Below are 22,097 nucleotides of genomic sequence, written 5' to 3'. Positions count from 1 at the left end.
TTTTTTATTAGGTGACACATGACAGCATATGAATGGAGTGAACAAGAATGAGTGTTGGTGAGTGATAATGACACACACATTGTAAAGCAGCCTGACCTCCATCAGTCCATGCTGCATCAGGTCCCTGATGGCCATGGCCAGCTCTTTACGCACACACTGGGTCAGGGCAGGACTGCTCATCTGTTCCCCCTGACACACCATGTACCACACCATGTTACTGTAAGATTAAAAGTCCCGTAGCCTTTTATGACCATCGGGGCAGCAAATTCATACCATTATATCAAGGACATGGCAGAGGTAGGCACGGCCCAACCCTCTCCTTCTGCTGTTTTAAACTTCCCTAACCAAAGTCTGGTACTCATTCACACCGGGGTCCTCTAGGAAGTAAAAATTGAATCTTTAAAATATTGTCCTTCACCAAAGCACCGTTTCCAACTGGTGGTGGGTTTCTTTTTTCAATACAAATATAAAAGGGCACTATCAAAATGAAAAACTAGTTAACAATTCTATGGAAACATTTGAAAACCACCACCTGAAAAAGAAATGCATCTCTCCACAATAAAAGCAAAATGTATACAAAATATATACTTGCATGTAAATGTCAAAAATAAACAGTATAGAATATGCAATAACACACCCTCTGTACTAAGGTCCCTGTCAGCCCATGCTTTCTCATAATCCCACAGTTTCTCTCTTGAGAAACAGTGAAGGGGTGGCAGGGGGTGAAGGGGGTGGGGGTGGGCAGCACTTTCCCACAATGTTTATTAAAAAGATTTCTTTGTTATCGAGGTTAGTTTTTTGTCTTATCATAACACAAACCTTAGAAAAAATGAGAGAGAAAAAAACGAAGAGAGAAAGAGGATGATGACAAAAACGATCATGATAATGGAGATAGTGTAAAGTGAAGACACTGATGGTGATGACACAGAAACTGACACCTAATCTCTGCAATGAACATGAGACGGACCATTGCAGTGCACCAAAAATTCAACATCAGAATTACAGCAAAGAACAACAAAAATATGACTATGCATGTAGAGCTCCTCCATGCAAGCTGACAGGCGATGGGCACTCCCCCCGCCACTTTTTTGTCACTGCCAAAAAACAGCACTGGCATGTTGCCTATGCATAGAATGGCGGACATTTGGCAACAAGAGACCTGAGGTCCCTGGTGTCTCTGGGCCAAGGTTGTGTAATTGCCCAGGTAGGTACCATCACGAAGGGGCATACAGAAGGCTTGTTGGCTTCTCTACCTGAGTGTGGCATGTTGGAGCAACCTGCAGAAAGTTGTCGGCAGTCAATGGCTGGGTTGGATCGGGCTGTGGGAGTGCACTTCATGTGCCTCCAGGTCACTGAGTCTCATTCTGTGGTGGAATTCCTAATGGAAGAGGGTTTCCATGGGGAAAATTTTTGCAGAAGGTTCTTTAGTGAGAAAGGGGACCAGATCCATGACAGGCCTCTGGCTGTGTGTGGTGCACACTAAGTCTGGGGTGGAGTGGGGTGGGGGCAGGGAGAAAAGTGGCTCTAGATGTGTTGTACTGGCCATTTACATCAAATCACTGATCTGACATACGTTTACAGAATGGCCAACAGCAAAGGGAGAGCTGTATTATCAGTGATTTCTTAACTGCAAAGGGAAATCGTTTGCTGCTTAGTCTTTCATGAAGGACTATGTCTCTCACACTGGAAGTCAAATTGCACTGGGACTTAGTGCTGTAGCCTTGGGGGCTAACTTGCCTTTGGGATCTGTCCCAATGGTGACAGTCCTAAGGCCTCTTGATCGAGGGAGTGGGGATGCGACTTGGGCAAAACACTCTCTACTATAAATTGTATAATCAAATTCCAGCCCGGATAGTCAGGACAGCAGTTGCTTCCTCTGCTGTTCTGATGGTCATTGTCGTACACAACTGATTATCATATACTGGTCCTAAGAGGACACCAATCAGCATGGGTAAATCAGGAAACAGCTGCTGTGTGCTTGAGGGATGAAGGTGTCCACCATGCAGGTTCTGCTGAAATGTAAGGAAGCCAGAAGGAGTTGACGGGGTCTTGTGGTGCAACCATGTGTCTGAAAGACATGGTGCTTGCTTCCAAAGTGACAACAAAGTCATCCTCTGACAGGCCCTTGACTGAAAGCTGGGGCTGCACGATGGGATAGCCTGTATAGGCTAGAAACCCCTGGAAGTGTCTCATTGGAAAGACCGTGCTTGAGAAGAAATGCCCCTCTGTAACCACAGCAGTGGTTGTGTGTTGAGGCTGAAAGGATCAGGCAGGGAAGACCAAGTGCAGAAAGTGTTTTCCAACACCAATAGTTTGAGACATCGATGCTGGATCTCTTTCAAGCAAGGTGATGGGGCGAACTGATGTGCTTGAATGCGGCATGTGCCATGCTGGTATGAGTGAGCAGAAAGGTATGCCCCTGTGGCTAATGAATGGTTCGTTGTGCTTTGTGAGACGCATCCATCCTCGTCAATATGCCTTTCTCCCGAGTATAGAGGAAAACACTTATTACCCAGGCCTTCTGCTACTAGTGAGGAGTGGAAGAGATGGACTTAGGGTGATTGTCTCCTGCCCGGTGGGCAGTTTTTGGGCCTGCTTAAACTTGGAAGGCAAAGACATACACCCCTTCATGGGAGGGCTGGCTAGGATGTAGGGCCCGTGTGGAGCTGTTGTCACTACTACAGTGGTGCAAACCAAGGGTTGTTGTAGGCAAGGGAGGAAAGAAGGGATGCCTTACAAACTTGGAAGGAATGAAGGGCATGTGTGTCCGGAGTGGCACCTCTAAGCTGGACTGCCTCATCCCTCCTTGTACCAGGTTAGGGCATCTCTAGCCCTGTGGGTGATTCTTGTAGGCAAATGAGTTGGGTTGCCTTGTCCCTCCTTGCACCAAGAGAGGGCATCCTTAGCCCTGTGGGTGGGAAGGGAGTATGTGTGGGTCCCTAAGGACCAGCTACTACTGATATGTGAAGGAGCATACATTCATCTGTGAATGAGGCAGTACTGTCTGTGAGTGCAGTCGTCCTCCGAAAGCAAGGTAGGGATGAATTTATGAAAATGAATATATGTATGTGCAAAGGGATTATAAACTTCCAACTCAAGTGATGATGTCAGGAATCTGCCAATGACAAGAGATCGAGTCAAAAGAAATAAGCGGCTGCATAAGCATACGTGTGGCGTGCACAGATATACCCAAGTAAATGGTTAAGTGTGCATAATCAGTAATGGAAAGGAATCTGTGAATCCACCTATATATTATAAGAGATGCACATACACATATGAATAATGTGCCAGTATGTAGATGCAGAGAGTTCTGGGCATTGTGTACAGAATGATGCAAATGCAAGTGTTCATATACTGCTATGTAGGGAATCTCAATGAATAGATGTCAATGAACAGAGATAGAAACACAATCGTACGTTATTATGAAAATCGTATGAACTTATCCGCAAGCACACACACATGTGTATACCGAGGGATAAGTCTACATCTATAAGTATAAGTGTCAATAAAAATGTGTATAAATGTAGCAAGATAGCATATATATTAATTTTTTTTTTTTTTTTTGGTCGTTGTTGTTGTTGATTTTGATAATAAATCAAAAAGAATAGAAAGGGAAATATTGTGAGTTATTTCCTGTTATTGTGTAAAAGAAAAAAATGGTAATAGGATTGGCTGCCTGCAGAGGACTGTGTGCAAGTGTGGGTGGATGAAGAACCCAAAAGTTCAGTGACCAATAGCCTGAGAAACAGCAAGAAAGGTGCAGTTGCTGTGCAAAGTTGTGTAGAGCCCATGAATGGGCAGCAGGACCCAAGAGAAACTGAAAAAAACATCGTTGGTGGACAGCACTGGGGGCAGGAGCGATGTGCTGTGCAGGTGGAAGGGAAGTAACTACAGTGTCAACCACCTAGGTTGCTAATGTGGAGTTGCCTCCCTTGGTGCCGATAATTGGTGAAAAGAATGGTGTTTCTAGAGCACATATCCCCTGGTGTGACGTTTCCTCGCTGTAGAAGGGAGGAGTGTCATGCTGTGTGTGGGAGTCCGTGGTTCGATGCCACCGTAACCGACACAGGTGAATACGGCCACAAGGGGGATAATTATAGTGTCCCTTGATGCCATGGGCATCCCTACCCGAATCGGTCGCCATCGGACGCGAGATGGTCGGGACGAGTGGCATGACGCCGCCGTAAGCCAGTGTTATGGGCGTCGGTGGACGAGGGGTGGCAAGTCTGTCGGCTTGCCGTGGGATGTTCATCCCCCTGTAGCTGAACGGTGGTCCAATCTTGCGAATAGTTCCTGCAAGAGGACCGACATTCAGCTGTTGTATGTTGATGGACAAAGGATAGACAAGATCGGCCCGAGCACTGTCGATTGGCAGGATCGAGTTATCAAGAGGCACTCCGATATGGAACTGCCGATATTAGTCTGGTAACAGCAGAGTTACGCAGTGAGGCAGAAGAAACCAGCACTGTTGAAGTTCAATGGACCATGCACGCATCTGCTTTGTGGACAAGGAGCAGAGTAGGCGCAAGGTGTGGAACCAGTGCATAATTGCTGCAGCAAGTTAACAATGGGTTGCTGGTTGTTTGGTTGAGCAGCTTGCTGAGACACCATTAGTGGATGGGAAACAGCAGCAACCAGCGATGTGGCAGATGGGTCATCACCACATAGCTTGGAGGGACCGTGCACGCACCCGCACTGTAGGCGAGGGGCCATGCCGGTAAAGGGGAAGTAACTGCGGCGGTCACCAGCAAGGGTGCCGAAGCAGGAACTGTCTCCCTTGGATTGGACGCTTGGGACAAGGGGGGGGTGCACGTGCATGTTTGGTTGAGCAGCTTGCTGAGACGCCATTAGTGGATGGGAAACAGCAGTAACCGGCGATGTGGCAGATGGGGTCATCACCGCATAGCTTGGAGGGACCGTGCATGCACCCGCACAGTAGGCAAGGGGCCGTGCCGGTAAAGGGGAAGTAACTGCGGCAGTCACCGGCAAGGGTGCCGAAGCAGGAGTTGTCTCCCTTGGATCAGACACTTGGACAAGGAGAGGGTGCACATGCATGGGCGAGTGTATCCCCTATTGGTCCACCTTCCTCCCTACAAATGGAGGAGAGCATCCCTAAGCACCTCGTCGCCATAGGATCCGAGGCGGAAGAGGCATGCCACGTGGGGGGTGCATGATCCAATGTCACGGCCGCCGCCACAGACGCATCGCACGTAGGGCCCCGTCTAGCGTGCAGATCCAAAGCCAGTGTATGGTGTTCGTTTTCCTAAAGGGATTATGGCACATTCCATTGTTGAGACTGTGGCTTGGGCAAAGTGACAAAGATCAACTCGGGCGTCCTGCCAACTGGCAGGGCTGAGAAAACGCAGATCGCGTCAAGTTCGTTCGCGAATTGAAATTAATAGCATCAATGGCACCAATGACCCGAGTATGGGGTAACGAACCCCTAGATGTCACCGGAGGAGGTGCAGGAGGTGGTGGAGGTCTGGAGTCGACCGGAGGGAGCGGAGGAAGTGGAGGAGGTGACAGGTTGGCGTTGTTGAGAGGGCCAGAAGTAGAGGGCCCAGAGTGTCCGCGAATCGATTGCGATCGTGCCTTAATTTTAGCCTGATCTCCCAATCGAACCATATAATTATGTGACCTGGTTGAAGACATAATTTGACAAAAAACAAGAATGCCAGAGAATCAACAGACGGACAGAAAATACAAAAAAAAAACATAGCCGTAAAGAAGAGCACAGAACAGGAGTTATGATGGCTGCCGGAAAAAGAGGGCGCTAGTCAGGGGGGCAAAGGGGAGGTTACCTACTTCTGGGGGGTTATCGGCCATACTACTTTCATTTTCTCCGCATAGGGGATAGTAGTTTGCACAGGACAGGAATGTCAGAGCCCTGCCGGAGTCTGCAATAGTGGGTCACAGTTAAGTATGGTAATTAAATATGATTTCTGATGTTGGGAATAACACAGAAATGAAACAACTTTCTGAGTAACTGTGAAAAAACCAAGGAGTTTCACAATGCTACAACCTCACATGGGGAACATGGAAATGGAAACAAATTAAAATTTTAATGTTTGTTTTTTATGCAGCCTTTCCTATCACATTTATTTAGAATGTCCTTTCATTTTAAACTTGTTCATATGTTCATCTGTTTGTGTTTAGCATCCATTCATACATGCAATCTCTCATCAAATTAGCTTCTTGATTTCAGAGAAAACACTCAGAACATAATCTTTTTTAAACATAGACAAAGAAGGTAAAAAAGAAAACTTATAGAAAAAAGGAAACCCCCCCCACACACCCAAAACAACACACACCACCACAACACAATATCTTTAACACACATGCACCTATCTTTAAAATGTAATCCTGTGTCATTCCCATCATGTCTTCACTAATGTCACCTTACTGATCACACCCCCTCACTCATCCTTTTTTTCCTTTTTTTCCTAAGATTTGTGTTTGGAAAAGAAAAGATAAACCCGATAAAAGAAAATATTTTGAATAAAAAATACGGGGATTCCCATTTCTCCCCAACGAAGAAAGCATGGCGGGAAAAGAAAACATTTTCTTTATCACTGCAAAAAAGGCGCGGCAGAAAAGGAGTGAGGGGGTTCGAAAAAGTTACTATCATCCCTCAACACAAAACAAGTTTTACTTTTGGCGTTTTAATTCCTGTAGATAACCCCCCCTGCTGATGGAAATTTTACCATTAGTTTATCATTTTTATATAAATTTTTTTGAGAAAACCACTGAAAAAATTTTCAAGTCAAACAAAAAATTTCCCCTCCTGAAATTTAAGTAAATAATTACTCGCAAATCCGCCAAAACCAAAAGGGGGTTTTTGTATTATCCCATGTTTGGTGATAAATTTCCATGTCAAACTATGAAACTGGCCCACGTTGTCTGTTGGCCAAATTTGCCGCTAACAGTGAAAAACGAGGGTTTTGCCCGGTCGCTTTTAGCCAATCAAACGCATCTAAAGTAAAAGCCTAAATTTTCGGGGCCCAGAACGAAAAAGCCCATGAGAACCACGGGGGGAGCGGGGGGAGGACGGGGGGCATTCGAGTTGACAGGGTAAGTATTTAACACAAATGGAGTAAAAACAAACCCCCTTTTTGGTGTCAATCTGTACCATTCAACTGATGCAAAAATTTAAAGCAATGGAGGAGGGAAAACCCCCAGGGTTCGTAGGGGGACCCCTTGTAACGAGACGCAGTGTGGTGACAAGGAACCCCCCTTGGGGAATTCACCCCTGGTCAAGGAACCCGGGGAGGTAGAATTTGATGAAGGATTCTCAGACCGAAAAGGCTGCCTCCAAGACATGCTGCGTGGCCCCGAGTCGGAAACACCGAAGGCTAGGGCCCCGCACTGTGGCAAGGTGATAAGGGTTGGGTTCGCGCTGGTCGGATTCTTGGAATGTGGTAGCGTATAGGTTTTGTCCGAACCAGTAAACGCCTCCTTAGACTGAAAGAAACCCCTTGGGATTAAGCAATGTACCCCTTGTGTGCATGGGTAGGTTACAAAGATTTGGGGAAAACCCCGGGAAAGGGGCCCTGCACGATGTCTTTCTTGAATTCTCATTGAGGGAATGAGAAGGCCCCTTGGAAAAAGCCAGGGCGGATTTTCCAATAGTATTTGAGCCCGAAGGGGGCAGGAGTGCCTATCTTCATCTTTTGGGGAAAGAATACGACAAAGGTCTCCCAGGGGGGGGAAGGCCCAGGGTTTGGGTTTTCCAAAACCCGGGAAAGGGAAACAAGAGGAGGGAAACCATTCTGGGGAAATGCTAGATTTGTGGCTAACTAAGACCATGAATTCACTTTCGAGGCCGGGCCCAGCAACAAAGAAAGTGGTTTGAGGGGGAAAGCAGGTCCCAAAAAGGGAATGTCCCCAATGGCCTCAAAGGGCGGTTTTTCAATGAATCCGGGGCCCAGGAACAAGTCCGGGGCCACTCTTCTGGGGATTCCAGCTTCCTTTCCCCCAAGAGGCCCCCTAGCCACCCCTGCGGGGGAAATAAGCTCAAAACGGGCCACCTAGTGTTTTGGGATAGTGGACAGAGGCAGATGGCCCCTTCCTAACGGGCCAGAAGGGTTGAAACCGAGGACGGGCCAGAAAGGGGCCGGGCAACGCCGTAAGGGTATAGGGGAATGTTCTGAAGCGCACACCAACGCAGCCATTTCTCCAGCGAAATATACCAAGTCTCTGTTTCCCTCCCTCCTGGCTTTTTGGGAAAGCAGGGAGAGAGGTCGAAGGGGGCCTCCCCCCTTGGCCCGCCGGCCGCACAAGGCGACCGAGGGGGAAACTTCAATGGTGAGCTCACAGTTCCACCGCACAGCAAAGCCAGCGTCCCAGGGGAAAATTTTGGGGAGGTTTTGGGGAGGAGAACCCGACGAGGGGGGGGCCTTCAGCAAGAGGTTTTTTCCTTTCCCCAGGGGGGGGAACATGTTGTCAGGGACTGAAGGCCCGGAAACCCAGGGGGGGTGGCCTTTTTCGGCGATAGGTCACGGGGGGTTTTTCCAACCGGTTTCCCGTTTACCTTGGAAGGTTGGAAGGGGGGAAACCGTGGCAATCGACTGCCCAGCCGAGAAGAGCATCCACTCCCATTTTTTGGGGGTCGGCAGGGGAGAGACGTAGTGGAATCTCTGCTGAACCTTGTCGCAAACGTCCCCATCGTCGGAAACCCACTGTTCCCAACCCCTTGCAGGGTGTCCTTGCCCGGGCCCACTCTGTGTGTATACACCCTTGATGTGAGGATCTCCCAAAATGTTGTTTTCCCCCTGTATGTTCCTCCGAAAGTGAAAAGTTGTGTGGCACCAACGGAGGGAGCCTCGTCCCAAGAGAGGTTCCCGGTCCCCCCCCCCCTTTGTTCACTAACTGGATGTTGTATTGTCCATGAAAAGCGAATGGTCTTGCCGGGGGCCCCCCCCCATGAAGTGTTGGGGACCCCTGCTAAGTTTCCCCGTTCCAGAACATTGATGTGGAAGCCCCCCCGGGGAAAGCCCCTGCTGCATGGAGGGGGTCCATGTGGGCTCCCCACCCCGGGAGGGGCTCTGTGAAATGCCCCGAAGATAGGGGGGGTAGGGCCCCCCCCTGCTCAGAAGAGGGGGGGGTTTAAACCCACTCCGATTCATCGAGGAACCATCGCCAGAACATACAGATCCCCAGGGCTGGGGCCCGGGGGAACCCCCGTGCCTAGTGCCTTTTGAAGGGGGCGCTTGAAACCCCTGCCCAAAGGGGGATGGGGGTGCCTGGCTCCATCAGCCAGGAGGGAAGCGAGTCCGCCTGTTGCGGGGGGGGGGAATGGCGCAAGTGGTTGGGAGCCACCCGGGGTCCACCGATCGGGCTCGGAGAGATATCTAGAGCGTTCGAACTCTCCCTAAAATCAAAAGATGGCTGGGGGACAGATCGTTTTTTCCCCGGGTTGTGAAAACCCCAGTTGGGGGCACGGGTTTTGAATCTGGTTTTTAGACTCTGGCAGGGGGTGTGATGGCCAAATAAGCCAAATTCCCCGGGTCCCACAAGACCCGAAGGACTCCGCCCGGGATATTAACCAATTTGACCTTTAACAGGAAAGGGGCAAGGGACCCCCAAATGGGGGGACCGGAAGGGAAAACCCCTGTCCCTCCACACAACCTCGGGTAGGGGGATGCTGGGGGTGAGGAATGAAAACATCTTTCAGTCGAGGGAGTCGCCCAATCCCCCCTTGCAGGGTTCCCCCGAATCTGTGCCTGTTGCCATCTTAATTTCATTTTGGGGGGGGAATTGTTGAGGGGGAAAAGCCCAGGACTGGTTCCCCCTCCTGAGACCTTTGGAACACAAAAAACCGGCCAAAAAAACCGGGGGCCCGGGGTCCGGAGAGAGATACCCCCCTAGGGGGAAGGCCGTATCTCTTTCTCTAAAACGCTCCCCCGGGCTCCCGACTGGAATGGGAGGGGGTGGATTTAGAGGGGGGGGGTCCCCCCCCCAAGGGGCTGTCCCCCGACTTAGCCCGATACAACCCTCGTTGGCCCCAAACCCCACTGATGGATGCCAGGACAAGTTTCCTATTTGGGAGGGTAAAACGATGGGGGGTGTGAATGGGGGGCCCAGTTTTTGGGGGTGCCCCTTCTGGCCCGGGGATGGCCGGACGGTGGGGAATGAGGTGGGTTTTTTTCCCCTGCCGTGATTTTCACAGCCCCTTTTATTAGGGGGGCGAGGTTATGGGGAGCCCGGGGCGGGGTTTCCTGGATGAACCCCGGCCCCCGGGGGAGTGGCTAATTAGGGGCCCCCCCCTGTTTTTCTCTGCCCTGGGTGACAAAAAGCGGGCATATGGGAAGAGGGGTGCTGCGTGGGGATGGACCGCAGGGGACCCCCTCCTCTACTGGAATGTTAGAGAGGGGAGAAGGCATCACGGCGCAAGACAGTATTGAATGAAGGCTGGAGCTGCGTTTGCAGCTGCCGTGAGCCCGACGCTAACCCCATTTCCAAAAGTTTTTAACCCGAGTCTGAGAAAGGAGGAGGACAAAGGGAAGGAGATGTTGAGAACTGGACGCTGTTCCACAGCTCATTTGGGTCTGTGGGGAAAGTGTCAAAGAAGGATAAGCCCTGGAAACCCCAGGAGGCACAGGGGCCAGTTTGTCCCCTCTGCTAAAGTCTTAAAGGGAAAAAGTAGCTGGGGGGGAAGGGTGGTGTGAGACCAACATTGCCTGTCAGGGGTTGCTTCCCCTAGGCGGGGGGTCCTGGGTTTTACCAGGACCCATCCCCCTTGGGGGGGATCTTTAAGGAATTGTGGGGGAAAAATGCCCGGGGGGAGAGAGGGACTTCCCCGCCCGGAGGAGGGAGGAAACAGCACCCCCGACGGTGCGGGTGGCTTATTTAACCCCTCCTTAGCCCTTTTGGATTGAGGCCCTTTTTGGGGTTTGGGTTAAGTCACCTCCGAGGAGGGGTTAAAGGGGGCAAAGTGCCCGAGGGATTTTGGCATGCGTGACCTATTGGGGGGGGTAGTTCGACCCAAAGTCCGAGTTTTTTAGGTGGGGCCCCAGGAGGGTGGGGGTCCTCTTCGCCCGGGGGTGGGGGGGGATTGTCTCCGTTGTTGGCCCCTCCCAAACAGGGGGTTCCTCTGTTTAAGTCCACCCCCGCTGGGTCCTCCCAATTGGATGTACCCAGGGGGGGTCCTGGGGCTGTGGTCGGCCCGCGGGATGAGCTGGGGGGGACCGAGCAGGGAACCCCGGGTTTCCCCTGTTATGTCCCTTTAATCTGAAGAGGTGGGGAGTGTGTGGACCCTAGGGCCCCCCATCTTGGGGGTGGTGGGGGCCACACCTTCTCAGAGAGGGGCCCCGGGCCCGAGGGACCCAGGTGCTGTGAGGGGACAAACACCCCCTCATCTCCTTTTAGGACCAAGGGGTGGGTAGGGGGGGACGGGGTCCCCCGTGCTGAGCGGGGCCCCCCCGTCCGTCGGGCCTGAAAAGGAAGGATAGTGGAGGTCACCTTGTGTTGACGAGGACCAATTAAGGTGTCGTGTTAATTTTGGGCGGGGCCGCCTGCCCCCGGGGGGTCAATCCCCCTTGTGGGGTGTGGTGTCACCTGTGGTCTGTGTGGGTTGGGCCGGTGTGGAGAGGGACCCGGGGTTGGGCCCGGTCCCCCGGTAACCCACATGCAATAGGTGCACCCCCCAAAAGGGAAAAATGGGGATACCCCCTGGGACCACCCTCCCGTGACCCCAGCCCCCGGGGCCTGGGGCCCTTTACCTCGTGAAGGGGAAAAAATGGCCAAGCGGAGGGAGGTCGGTCCCTTGGGGGGTCGAACCCCAAAGGGCGGGCTGACTGCCCCGGGCCCCCTGACACCGGGGACTCCCCCCGCAGGGGAGCCGGGGGGGGATCGGGAGGACCGCAAGAGGTTGCCACGGCCCCCCGAATCCCCCCCTGGGGAGATGGGGGGGGCTTGGCCAGGGGGGCAAAGTGGAGGTTCCCCCCCCCCCCCGGAAAAAAAAAGTTTTTTTCCCCAGAAGGGGGGGAGAGGGGGGGCAGCCTGGGGCCCCCCGAGGGCGCCCGTGTGGGACCCGGGTAACCGGGGGGGGGGGGGCCTCCCCTTGGAGTCCCCACCCCCCCCGGTCCCCGCCAAAGAGAGGAGTGCTGCTCCCCCCCCCACCCGCTTCGCGTGGGCACCTGGGAGGCGACGCTCGAATCCCCTTTTACCCCGGGCCCCTTATGCCGTTTTATTGGGAACGAGCGTCCCCCCCGCTTTACGTCTGAACACATCGCCGCGGTACCCTTTGGGGGAGATCATGAGCTCCGGGCCGGAGAGTTTTGCCCAGTATTGTCCCGCATATGATCCCCGCCCTTCGTAGGATGGGTAAGGGATGGTAACCCCCGCGTAGGCACCCAGCGAACAAACGAACCCAACAGGAAAGGAAAGACAGGTCAAATCAAGGTGAAAATCGAAGAATCAAGGGGGCCGAGTCGAGTAACAGAATGTAAAAAACAATGTACATGCAAGCCGCATACACAAAAAAGGCCAAAAGAACCGCTTAAACCAAAAAAAACGTTTTTACGGACAGACGAAAACCGACAAGATGGGGGGGAGAGCCTTGGGCCAAAGGAATGATTCAGCGTTATAGCTGTAGAGGCTTTGATTTCTAAAGGGGGGCCAGACTAAGGGGGGTCTTTTTCATTTAGCCGGCAAAATTTGGCCAAACAAGCAAACCCTAGGCCCAGTTTTTATCATTTACTGGTACATATTGCACCAAATCTTTTTTAAATGCACTGGCAAGGGTTTTTGAAATACTAAGAATCCCAACCCCGAAAAAGGAAAAATTCTTTTCCCAGCCCTGGAAATGGCTCCCATTTTCAAATCTTTGTATACTTTTGATTCACGAAACCCCCAGACTGTGATCATTTCTGTACTGGTGAAATGAGGAGGGGGAGACCAGGTAAATAACATCTAGCAGGAGGTCCTGAAGTTTTTTATGGAAATCTGCAAAGACATTGGCTCCTGGGAAAAAAAAAACACATGAAGATTTGGGTCACAGTGACAGCTTTACCTCATCTGTGTCGCTGGTGTAGTCCTCACTATCAAGGTCACATGCTTTTTCTGCGCACTCCATGTTGCAGCTGCTGCGTGTCTGCTGTTGGGACAGCTCCAGGTTGTGGGTTGATGGCCACCTCCAGCTTGGCACGCAGTCTCTTCTGTCCACAGTCGTGCACTTTTTTTTATACAGCAATGGTTCAGTGTCTGTACTTGGTACTGTCGAATCTCTAGGGTAAAATGTCTTGATGAGCAAAACCAAGGCCACTGTACGTGAGGACAACTTAGCGTTTTGATTGTATTCATGTGCTTCGTTTGTAACATATTTTCGTTACATTTGTTTACAATCTATGCTGGTATTGTAACTACTATTTCCATTTCAATGTATGTGTGTGTGACAATCAATTGTGTCCAACTATGACCACCAAAGGAGGAAATGGCTGTCCCGTCTTTCCGGGCTAGATTTGGATTAAAGTGGGAAGTGTCTTGCCAAGTAATATCCCCACTCTCTCAGCCAAAAGGGCTTTAGGACAGTCAGCACTGGGGAAGGTCCCAAAGGGAGGCCAACAGGCCCCCATTATGTAATAACCCCTTCATAGAGGGGCTTATGGCATATCTTAATAAATAAATACGCATTTTCGCATTGTAACACTGTCCTCAGCATGAAAGCATGGACTGACCTTTGTCTCCTTCTTGAAACAAACCTGTTTTTGTCAGTTTGCATCTACATGTCATTTTGTTTACCTTTCTGCATGTGTCAGTTTACATATGGTTCATTATCCAAAGTTTCAATGTCCAGACATAATAAGCAACCATAGATTAAGGGGGTTTTGAAATATCACCGTTATAAACCATGCACTTTAAGTGGCCCTGTCTGAATATCCATGAATCCTCTGAACATGTTTTAATGAAAGCTATTTTCACCATTTTACACTTACCCCCAGTGGTTTTTTCCTTTGGTGGCTTTTTCAACATATTACGTTTTGAACTCTCGACTGCCTACAGCCCAGCTGCCATGATGATGTAATCTGCATCAATCTGTCCAGGGCTTTTTCTTCATCCAACGTTGTCGCTGGGGGTCTGGCGCCTGCACAGGTATCAAAAGGCAGTTTGTATGCAGTAATTTTTTGTGTTTTGATGTTCAACAATATTCCATTACAAAAAAGACACGTTTAATCCCAGTATCTATTCAACTCCATTCAGGTCCATCCTGTAATTCTTTTCAGCTGCCAACTTAATCTGGAAGCCACATGTGAACCAAAGGTGAGGGATGGCCCAGAAACAGTTGAGGCAAGACTCTTCAGTCAGAGTGATGAGAGGGGATCAACCTAGTCATAACATCCCCAGTTTGAGCTGTTGGTGGTGAGTTACGGAGCCTCTGATCATCTGTGGGTTGGTGGGGCGGGGGTGGGGGTGGGGTCGGGTGGAGAAGTGCACAAAGGGGGACAACTCCAGATAATGACAGCAGAAAGGTGCTATGAAAGGAACCGGTTTGTACCGGGGGAAATCCTTAGTCCAGATCCCCAGGCAAGACAAATCAAAACACTCTTAACACCAACTGTCAGGTGCCTTTTTGGACTGTTAACATTCAAAATAAGATAATGACAGCGGGTGTGAAATTCTGTACGACTCTGTGAACTTTTACCTCCATCACAAGTATAATAGTCATCATAACTAGAAGTCATTTACAGCTTTGTCCTTTTATGAAGGACTCTACTTCAACTAAGAAGCAAGATTGGCCACTGGATTTTAGTGCTCTGGCAGCTATGGGGGCAATTTGGCTTTTTGGGAACCAGCCCAATCCTACAGTCCCCCCCCAGGTGGAAGTGATGGCCTAGAGGTAACGTGTCCCGTCCTTAGGAAGCGAGAGAATCTGTGCAACGCCTGGTTCGAATCACGGCTCACCGCGGATATTTTTCTCCCCCCTCCATTAGACCTTGGATGGTGGTCTGTGATGCTAGTCATGTCGGATGAGATGAAAAACTGAGGGTCCTGGTGCAGCATGCACTTAGCACACGTAAAAGAAGAAACCCGGCAACAAATGGGTTGTTTCCCTGGCTAAATTCCATAGAAAAATCACACTTCAATAGGAAAAAACAAATATAACTGCACACAAGAAAAAAACGAACAAAGGGTGGCGCTGAGTGTAGCGACGCGCTCTCCCTTGGGAGAGCAGCCCGAATTTTCCACACAGAAATCTGTTGGATAAAAAGAAATACAAATACAAAAATCTTGGCCGAGCGAGTGGGATGTGTAACAAAATTGCTTTGGGTACATACATTGTGGTGACAGCTTTTTTGTGGGTGGGGTTATCTGTTTGTGTGCAGGTTGATTGATGGTCCCCTATTGGAAACTGCGGACAAATTATTTTTTCACACAGGAACGTAAGGTTCCCATCGATGTTTTGGTTGTGTGGATATATTGTGAAGCAACGCGAATATGCCTTTTTTTTAAACTGTTAATTGTTAACAAGTAGGCCAAGTTTCTGTTTTCCTGAACTGATTTATTTTGCTAAGCCAGTTATAGCTCTTTGACTTGTTGGCCAGAAACATTCCCATTGTGAACAGCATTGTGGCACACGAGATAAGGGGGACGCTAGTCCACGGCCGTCCCAGGAGAGACTAACTGCTGAGGGAGAGCAGCCATGCAAAGACTACTTGGAAGGGTGACCAACCCAACGTGTGGGTGCCCGAGAATTCCACGGTGTCTTCGGGGGTGTGTTGGCGCCTAAGATATGGGCCAGCCGTCTCTATAGTGGTGTGTAAAAATACTTTTTGTTTATTTTTTGAGTGAGCTGGGAAACGAATTTATTTTGTGAGTGAGTTGGAAACGACGAACACTTTCTTCTTTCCTTCTTTCTCTGATTATACATTTATTAATATCAGTAAGTTTAAAGTAAAAAGAAATGGGAGCTTCGGGCTTCGAAAAAACTAGATTCGCGTTTGTTGTTGTGCGTTATGGTTTTGGATGGAGTGCCAGTTAAAAACAGTCAGCCCAGGTATTTATTTAAAAATTCCGTAACAGGATGTACCTTGGGTAAGATACACTCCTCCACTATAACTATAATTCGAGCCCACATAGTGGGACAGCAGTCCTCCCTTCTGCTGTTTCTGATTTGTCATAGTTGGACATGACCTGCCTACTATAAATACATTATATATAACATCTTTTGACCTGTAGAGAATTATTCAACTGATCAACAAAAATGCAATTTATAAAAATAGTCAAAGAAAGACCAGCATAATTTGTAATACCATTTAAATCAATACAGTAACTAACCATCAGATATCTAACTCACGTTATATAGGTTTCACAACTGCATAATTCTGATTAACAGCATTCATCAAACACATAGACTGATGGCCGTCAGTTGCTTATATCATGAATAGTCTGAAGATTGCCGAGGAGGACTGACATACAGTTTCCCCATGCACAGCTGAATGTGAGCTCCCTTGCTTCTTTTTGGTCGCTCCATTTCTCGTGGTGGTGTGTGAGGATGGGAGTCACTGAATGCGGAGGGGCTCCTGTCAACATCAAAATTCAGGCTCACAAAACATGGTATGTATTAATATTTTGCCATTTTATTGTATTGTTTTACTTTTGTGTCACAGCAGTTTCTCTTGTGAATACGTTTGGGGCTGCTCCTCCATGGGGAAGCATTGTCCACCACGTAACACAGTGGCCCCCCATACAGTTAATCTTTTTTAATGTCTGCAAGTGTATTTGTTTTTACTATTTTGTGTTTTAACAACCCTGTTGCGCTGCATATGTGTTTAGGTGCTCTTTGTGCATTTGTTTGCAGACAGGACCTCATTTAGCATTCATCCATACAGGTACACCAAGACCACCAAAGGTCTAGTGGATGGGGGAGGTGAAACTCCTGTCCATATATAGGACTGGAGCTTGTGACTCACTTCTAGTGGGCACATTACCACTTCGGTCACTGCTTCAAAGGGCAAGGGATTAGTTCAAAATGGCTGTGACAATGGTATGCATAATCTCCATCTACAACATCCGCATGGAAAGAAAGATTTGTAAAAAGAAAAAGCGTTCCTTAAATTTAGTTACAGTGGAACCTCTCTATTAAGACTTTGAAAATCAGCCAAATTTAAGGTCTTAATTGAGAGGGTCTTAATAGAGAGGATCACTTTGGGCACTGTTCAACACAGACGCATCTCACACACATAGATACACACACATATAATGAAAGTAAATCGGTAATGTGTGAAATCAGGGTCATTTAAAACACTAAACATTGACAGTTACTGTACACACTGTCATAGAAATCGCTTCTGTAACATGTGGCTATTGTTTGTTAAAAAACTGTGAGATCATGGAGTGTTTGTTTGGACCACACAGTGTTTTTTGAACGCTGTGCTGTTTCTCTATCTCGACTTTGCATCACTCATACTCTCAAGAATTTGAGAGCCATGAGCTTTCCCAATGCCGAGCCAGTTCATGAGCATATTTCCGCGGCGGTGGAAAAGGTTTATCTCTGGTGCTTCGTTCAGCCTCAGGCTCCTCTGCCTCAGCATCCTCCTTGACATCTTCAGCTGCTCTGCCTGAAGCTGGGGATTGTGCTGTGTAGCTGTGTCTGGAAGAGCGCAGGTCTTCCTCCATAGCTGTCTTCTCTTCCAGTGTTGGCACCCTGCCAACGAGCAGCAAGCTCCAGCACCCAGAGGCTCCTCTTCTTCACCGGCCCGTCTGCTGTAGCACTGCAAACCTGGACATCTTGCTCACACACACACACACACACACACGCAGAGTACAGACAACACATACACTCATACACACACACATACACACACACATAGAGTAAGACACAGCACACGCACTCACACCACTCACACACACTCATGCACAAGAAAATGTCACATACAAATTTACTAAATCAATAGGTATGTTTGAAACACAGAGAATGGAAGCAAACACGACCACACAACAACACACACACACACACCACCACAACACAACACCCATGACGCCACTCACGAACCCACACCACACACACACCCGTACGGAGAAAAGAAATGTCACCTACAAAAGTACAAATCAAAATGTAAGTGAACAACGAGAATGGAAGCACACAAACACCTAACAACAATCCACCACACGCCAAAACAAACAAAAAAAAAACAACACAGTGCGAAAACCAACACTCAAAAACAGCACACAACGGAAACCAAAAAGACGAACTACTGAACACACACACAACACAGGACAAAACACTACCAATCACATACCAGAATGAACACACAACAAAGATAATCACTACATACACAACAAAAACCCAAAAAAATAACAAACAAAAAAACAAAAACCACACACCACACACATACACAGAGAAAATGTCACCTACAAATTACAAATCAAAATGTAAGTGAAACAAGAGCATGAAGCCCGACAACACACAACACACCACCCACACACACCACAATACACACACACAAACACACACCCAAACACACAACACAAAGAAAACTCACTTCTGTCATTTGTGTTGTAATGGGTCCAGAAATGATGTGAATGAAATAAAGAAATTTTAATGTTAGAATGGAAAAAACAAGTCAGAAAATGTAAATGACATAAAGAGTTATCACAAACATGAGTTTTTACCCACAAATGCACAACATAGAACCACAAAATTTAAGTTTTAATCTCTTGCACACAAACACTAACACATGCACATACTTGTTGAGGATGCTGGACAGAAATCGGACACTTCTTGCAACAGCTCGTCACTGTGCTGGGCTTCAAGAAGTTCCAGGCTTTTCTTCAGAGCCAGAAGACAGCATCCAACAACTGACTGACTTGGGCCAAGTTCAGTCCAGTGGCAGTGCCTTCCCTCTCCATTATTCAAAGAGACACCTTGCGAAGAGGCATTTTCTGTACTGGCAGTTTTACGCCTGAATTATTCCAGCGTCACAGGCGTGCAGACTGCGAGGTGGGGTTGGTGCAGCATCACAAATTTTGATGTTGACACAGGCTGATTGGGGGGGACAGAGCAATATGTCCCACAAACAATAGAATTATGTCTCTGCAAAATCGTCATTCTGTTTTGTTCAGGTTTTACTGGCCCACGCTGTGAAGATGAGTGAGGCCAATCCATGCTTTTTTATTAAATTTGTATTCCACCCCTATGATACATGTCCAGTCCTGGAACACCGTGTTTGGCACTTCTTCCAATCAAAGAGCTTGAGTTTCTTCCTCTTCCCCTGTGCTACTGACACAAAGCGAAGCGATCCTCTCCTTTGATGTCTTGATGACAGCTGCCTCTGCCTTTCACTACCATCGTTTGGACGGCAAAGTTCTGTAAAAAAGACCAGTCCTCGTCCGTCGTTGAAAATGTTTCTTTCCGGGCTGCAGCCCGCACAAAGATGTGGCAAAGGCCATCCAATCATCACAGTTTGTTTGGTTGACGTCTCCCCGCTCACCACTCAACAGCCTGAGAACATTTCGTTGTTTAAGCCATTTTCCAACCAACATTCGATGCATGAACCATCACACCCACTACACAGCCTGACACAGTGCTTTTTTCCTGGATCAGCTCTCCGTCACTAACTGGAATATTTTTCTTTCTGTCTGGCTTCACAAAACCACTCCACACTTCTTCATCGATGTCCGTGTACGGTTTTTGGGGCGAATTTTTGACAACTTTTCTGTCCCCACCTTCTCTCACCGCCTGCCTTCTTGTGCAGGGATCGACGCTTTGTCTCTACCCATAATTGGACTGGATGTGAGTTTTTCCCAATTCCAATGACTTTGCAATGGAAATGCACTTTCCCCCCACGCGAACTCCGTTCAACAACCTTGAACACGTTCTTCCAATCAGGGCTTTCTTTCTGAGGATTTGATGCGGACATCTTGAAGGTGAAAACGAACGCACGTGGAAGCGGAAGCCGAGATGAAATTGTGTGCAGTGGAACCGCTTGTCGTCTTGCGGATATGCCGCAAACGCTATTGAAAGTGCGATAACTCTGAGCGACTTTTATGAAGCAGTGTTTTCCGGTCTTTGTCTAAAAAGTGGGAATGTAGCGACTTTTTAAGATCGGTACCAAGGCATTTTCGATTTATTTTCAGTCATTTTGGGGCAAATTTTACGCAAGCAGTCGTATCTACTTATATTATTTTCGGTCGCAAAGTCCGCGTTGTGAGGTGGTCGTATAAAGAGTTATTTTAAATAATAAAGTGGTGTCGGTCGTGAGTGCCGGTCCGCTCTTAGAGGGGGTCGTAATAGGTAAGCGGAGTGAGGAGGTTCCACTGTAAGCAGATTGTCCTTAATATTTTTTTTCCATCAAAGAAAAGTATCAAAAAAGATGCTTTACACAAAAATAATCCAATTTAACACAAAAATAAACATGATCATATCCAATTTCTTTCTACTGGACTAATTAATTTGGCTTGGTAGAGTTTACTCAACTAAGGTTGTTCATAATGCACAAGTGTATGTGTAAAGCTGTGTCCAGAAATAAAAACACCCGGCCAATTACCAGTTTTTATACACTATTTCTAGCACTTAAACTTTTCTACCCAGTGCCCATCTCACACCCAAAAAGTGGAAATAAAGAAATGAATCTTATAAATAAAGCAAACAAATACAATTTATCCAGTATGATTTCGATAAATAACAACAAAGAAGGTAATGATTTCTATGGCTGCAAACGAAAATACTGCAGACCGGGCATAGCAGCCTGTATATAGAATACTTTTCCATGGTACAGGACAAGACAACCTCTGCTTTCTAGAGGACCCCCCCCGGCTGCGGCTTCCCCTGCAGGGCAAACACCAACACAACAGGGAGTTATGCAACTACGCTGCTGGACACCTGGCACCAATATAGAAAATTCTCGGCTGGTCACAACGCAATTGGGCTTCTTTTTTCTCTTTTTTTAATCATTCCATATACGTTAACAACCACATGACAAAAGAACTTGCTCTCTTTTTCCCTCTTAACTGTGTGTATGTAATGAGTGCATGCATCCCTGTGAGAGTAATGCATGTGTGTGGTGTGTGAGGGTGCATGAACGTGGGTGTGTGTATGTGTATTTGCATGTGTATGATGAAATATTTTGGTAACTTGTATGTATAACCACATAGGTACAGTAAATCATGCAGATGTATTATAGCACAAGGGCAAAACAATCACACCTCAAACAATCCAAATACTTCTGCCTGTTTTTACCAAGTGGCTCTGCTTTTTTTATAACTCATCACACCCATGGGCCAGACTCATGCAGTGGTGAACACCAGAGACCCATGACTGGCTTCTGTAGCTTGCCGCCTGCTGTATATTTCATGCTTCCTTCTACCCTTTGGCATAACTGCCTTGGGACCTGGACAGTGTCCAGTGCTGTGCGTATTCACCATTGCAGGAAGTCAATGAAGCGTTCCATAGTCCCACAATCTGTGTCTTCAGCTGCTCCACCACCTTTCTCCTTCACCTTGGCTGGGTTTCACAATCTGCTGTCCACACAATTGCCTTTAATCAACTTAAAAACACACACACCCTACCTCATGACCCACACATAACACCTGTGCCCTTTTGTCACCTTCCAACACACAGACGAGACGAACAACACAACCCGAGTCTTCCTTGTGGTCAACCTAAAACACACCCTGTACACCCCCACACAGAAAGAAAGAAGATCCTTTAAGAATTGTTTTCTTCTTTAAGTCCATTATTCTACATTTGAATTTGAATCAGCAGACCTTTTGGCTTCTCTTCTGTGCTTTTATAGCATTTTCCTGACAGAAATTTATGTTGTTGTTTGCTTTCTGTAAAAGAGAGCCAAAATCTAAAATCTTTTAATTACATGTATCATTTTTTTTTAAAGATTCATAAGGAATAAAAGGCATGTTATGTTTTTACAAATAAAAGAAATTTAAAAACCGTGTAAGATCATGTATCATTTTCCAAAGATTCATGAGGACAAGTAAAAAAGCATGTTATTAAAAACACAAACCTTTTAAAACCTGTGTGTAAGCCTTCAGACCAACCACCCGTACTGGGAACCACTTACTTACCGACCCCACAGCCCGTTGACGATCTCCTTCAGCACCGTCAGCATTCAGCTTTGTCAAAGTTCCTTCTCCAGGTCCAG

General features: G+C 47.9%; 1 protein-coding gene across 1 annotated transcript in view; it reads right to left on the bottom strand.

Moving 5' to 3' along the window:
* The window catches only part of LOC143286667 (RUN domain-containing protein 1-like), a 134,254-nt gene that overhangs the window by 36,200 nt on the left and 75,957 nt on the right, over window positions 1-22,097 (bottom strand). Inside the window, exons 13-16 of the mRNA XM_076594303.1 lie at window positions 17,444-17,644; window positions 16,416-16,520; window positions 13,013-13,157; window positions 97-189 (exon numbers count right to left, since the gene is read on the bottom strand). Coding sequence (XP_076450418.1) covers window positions 97-189; window positions 13,013-13,157; window positions 16,416-16,520; window positions 17,444-17,644 — 544 coding nt within the window. The remainder of the gene's footprint in view (window positions 1-96; window positions 190-13,012; window positions 13,158-16,415; window positions 16,521-17,443; window positions 17,645-22,097) is intronic.

The sequence above is a fragment of the Babylonia areolata genome, chromosome 10 (genome assembly GCF_041734735.1).
Source record: "Babylonia areolata isolate BAREFJ2019XMU chromosome 10, ASM4173473v1, whole genome shotgun sequence".
Taxonomy (NCBI): Eukaryota; Metazoa; Mollusca; class Gastropoda; order Neogastropoda; family Buccinidae; genus Babylonia; species Babylonia areolata.
This window is presented reverse-complemented; position numbering and strand designations above follow the sequence as displayed.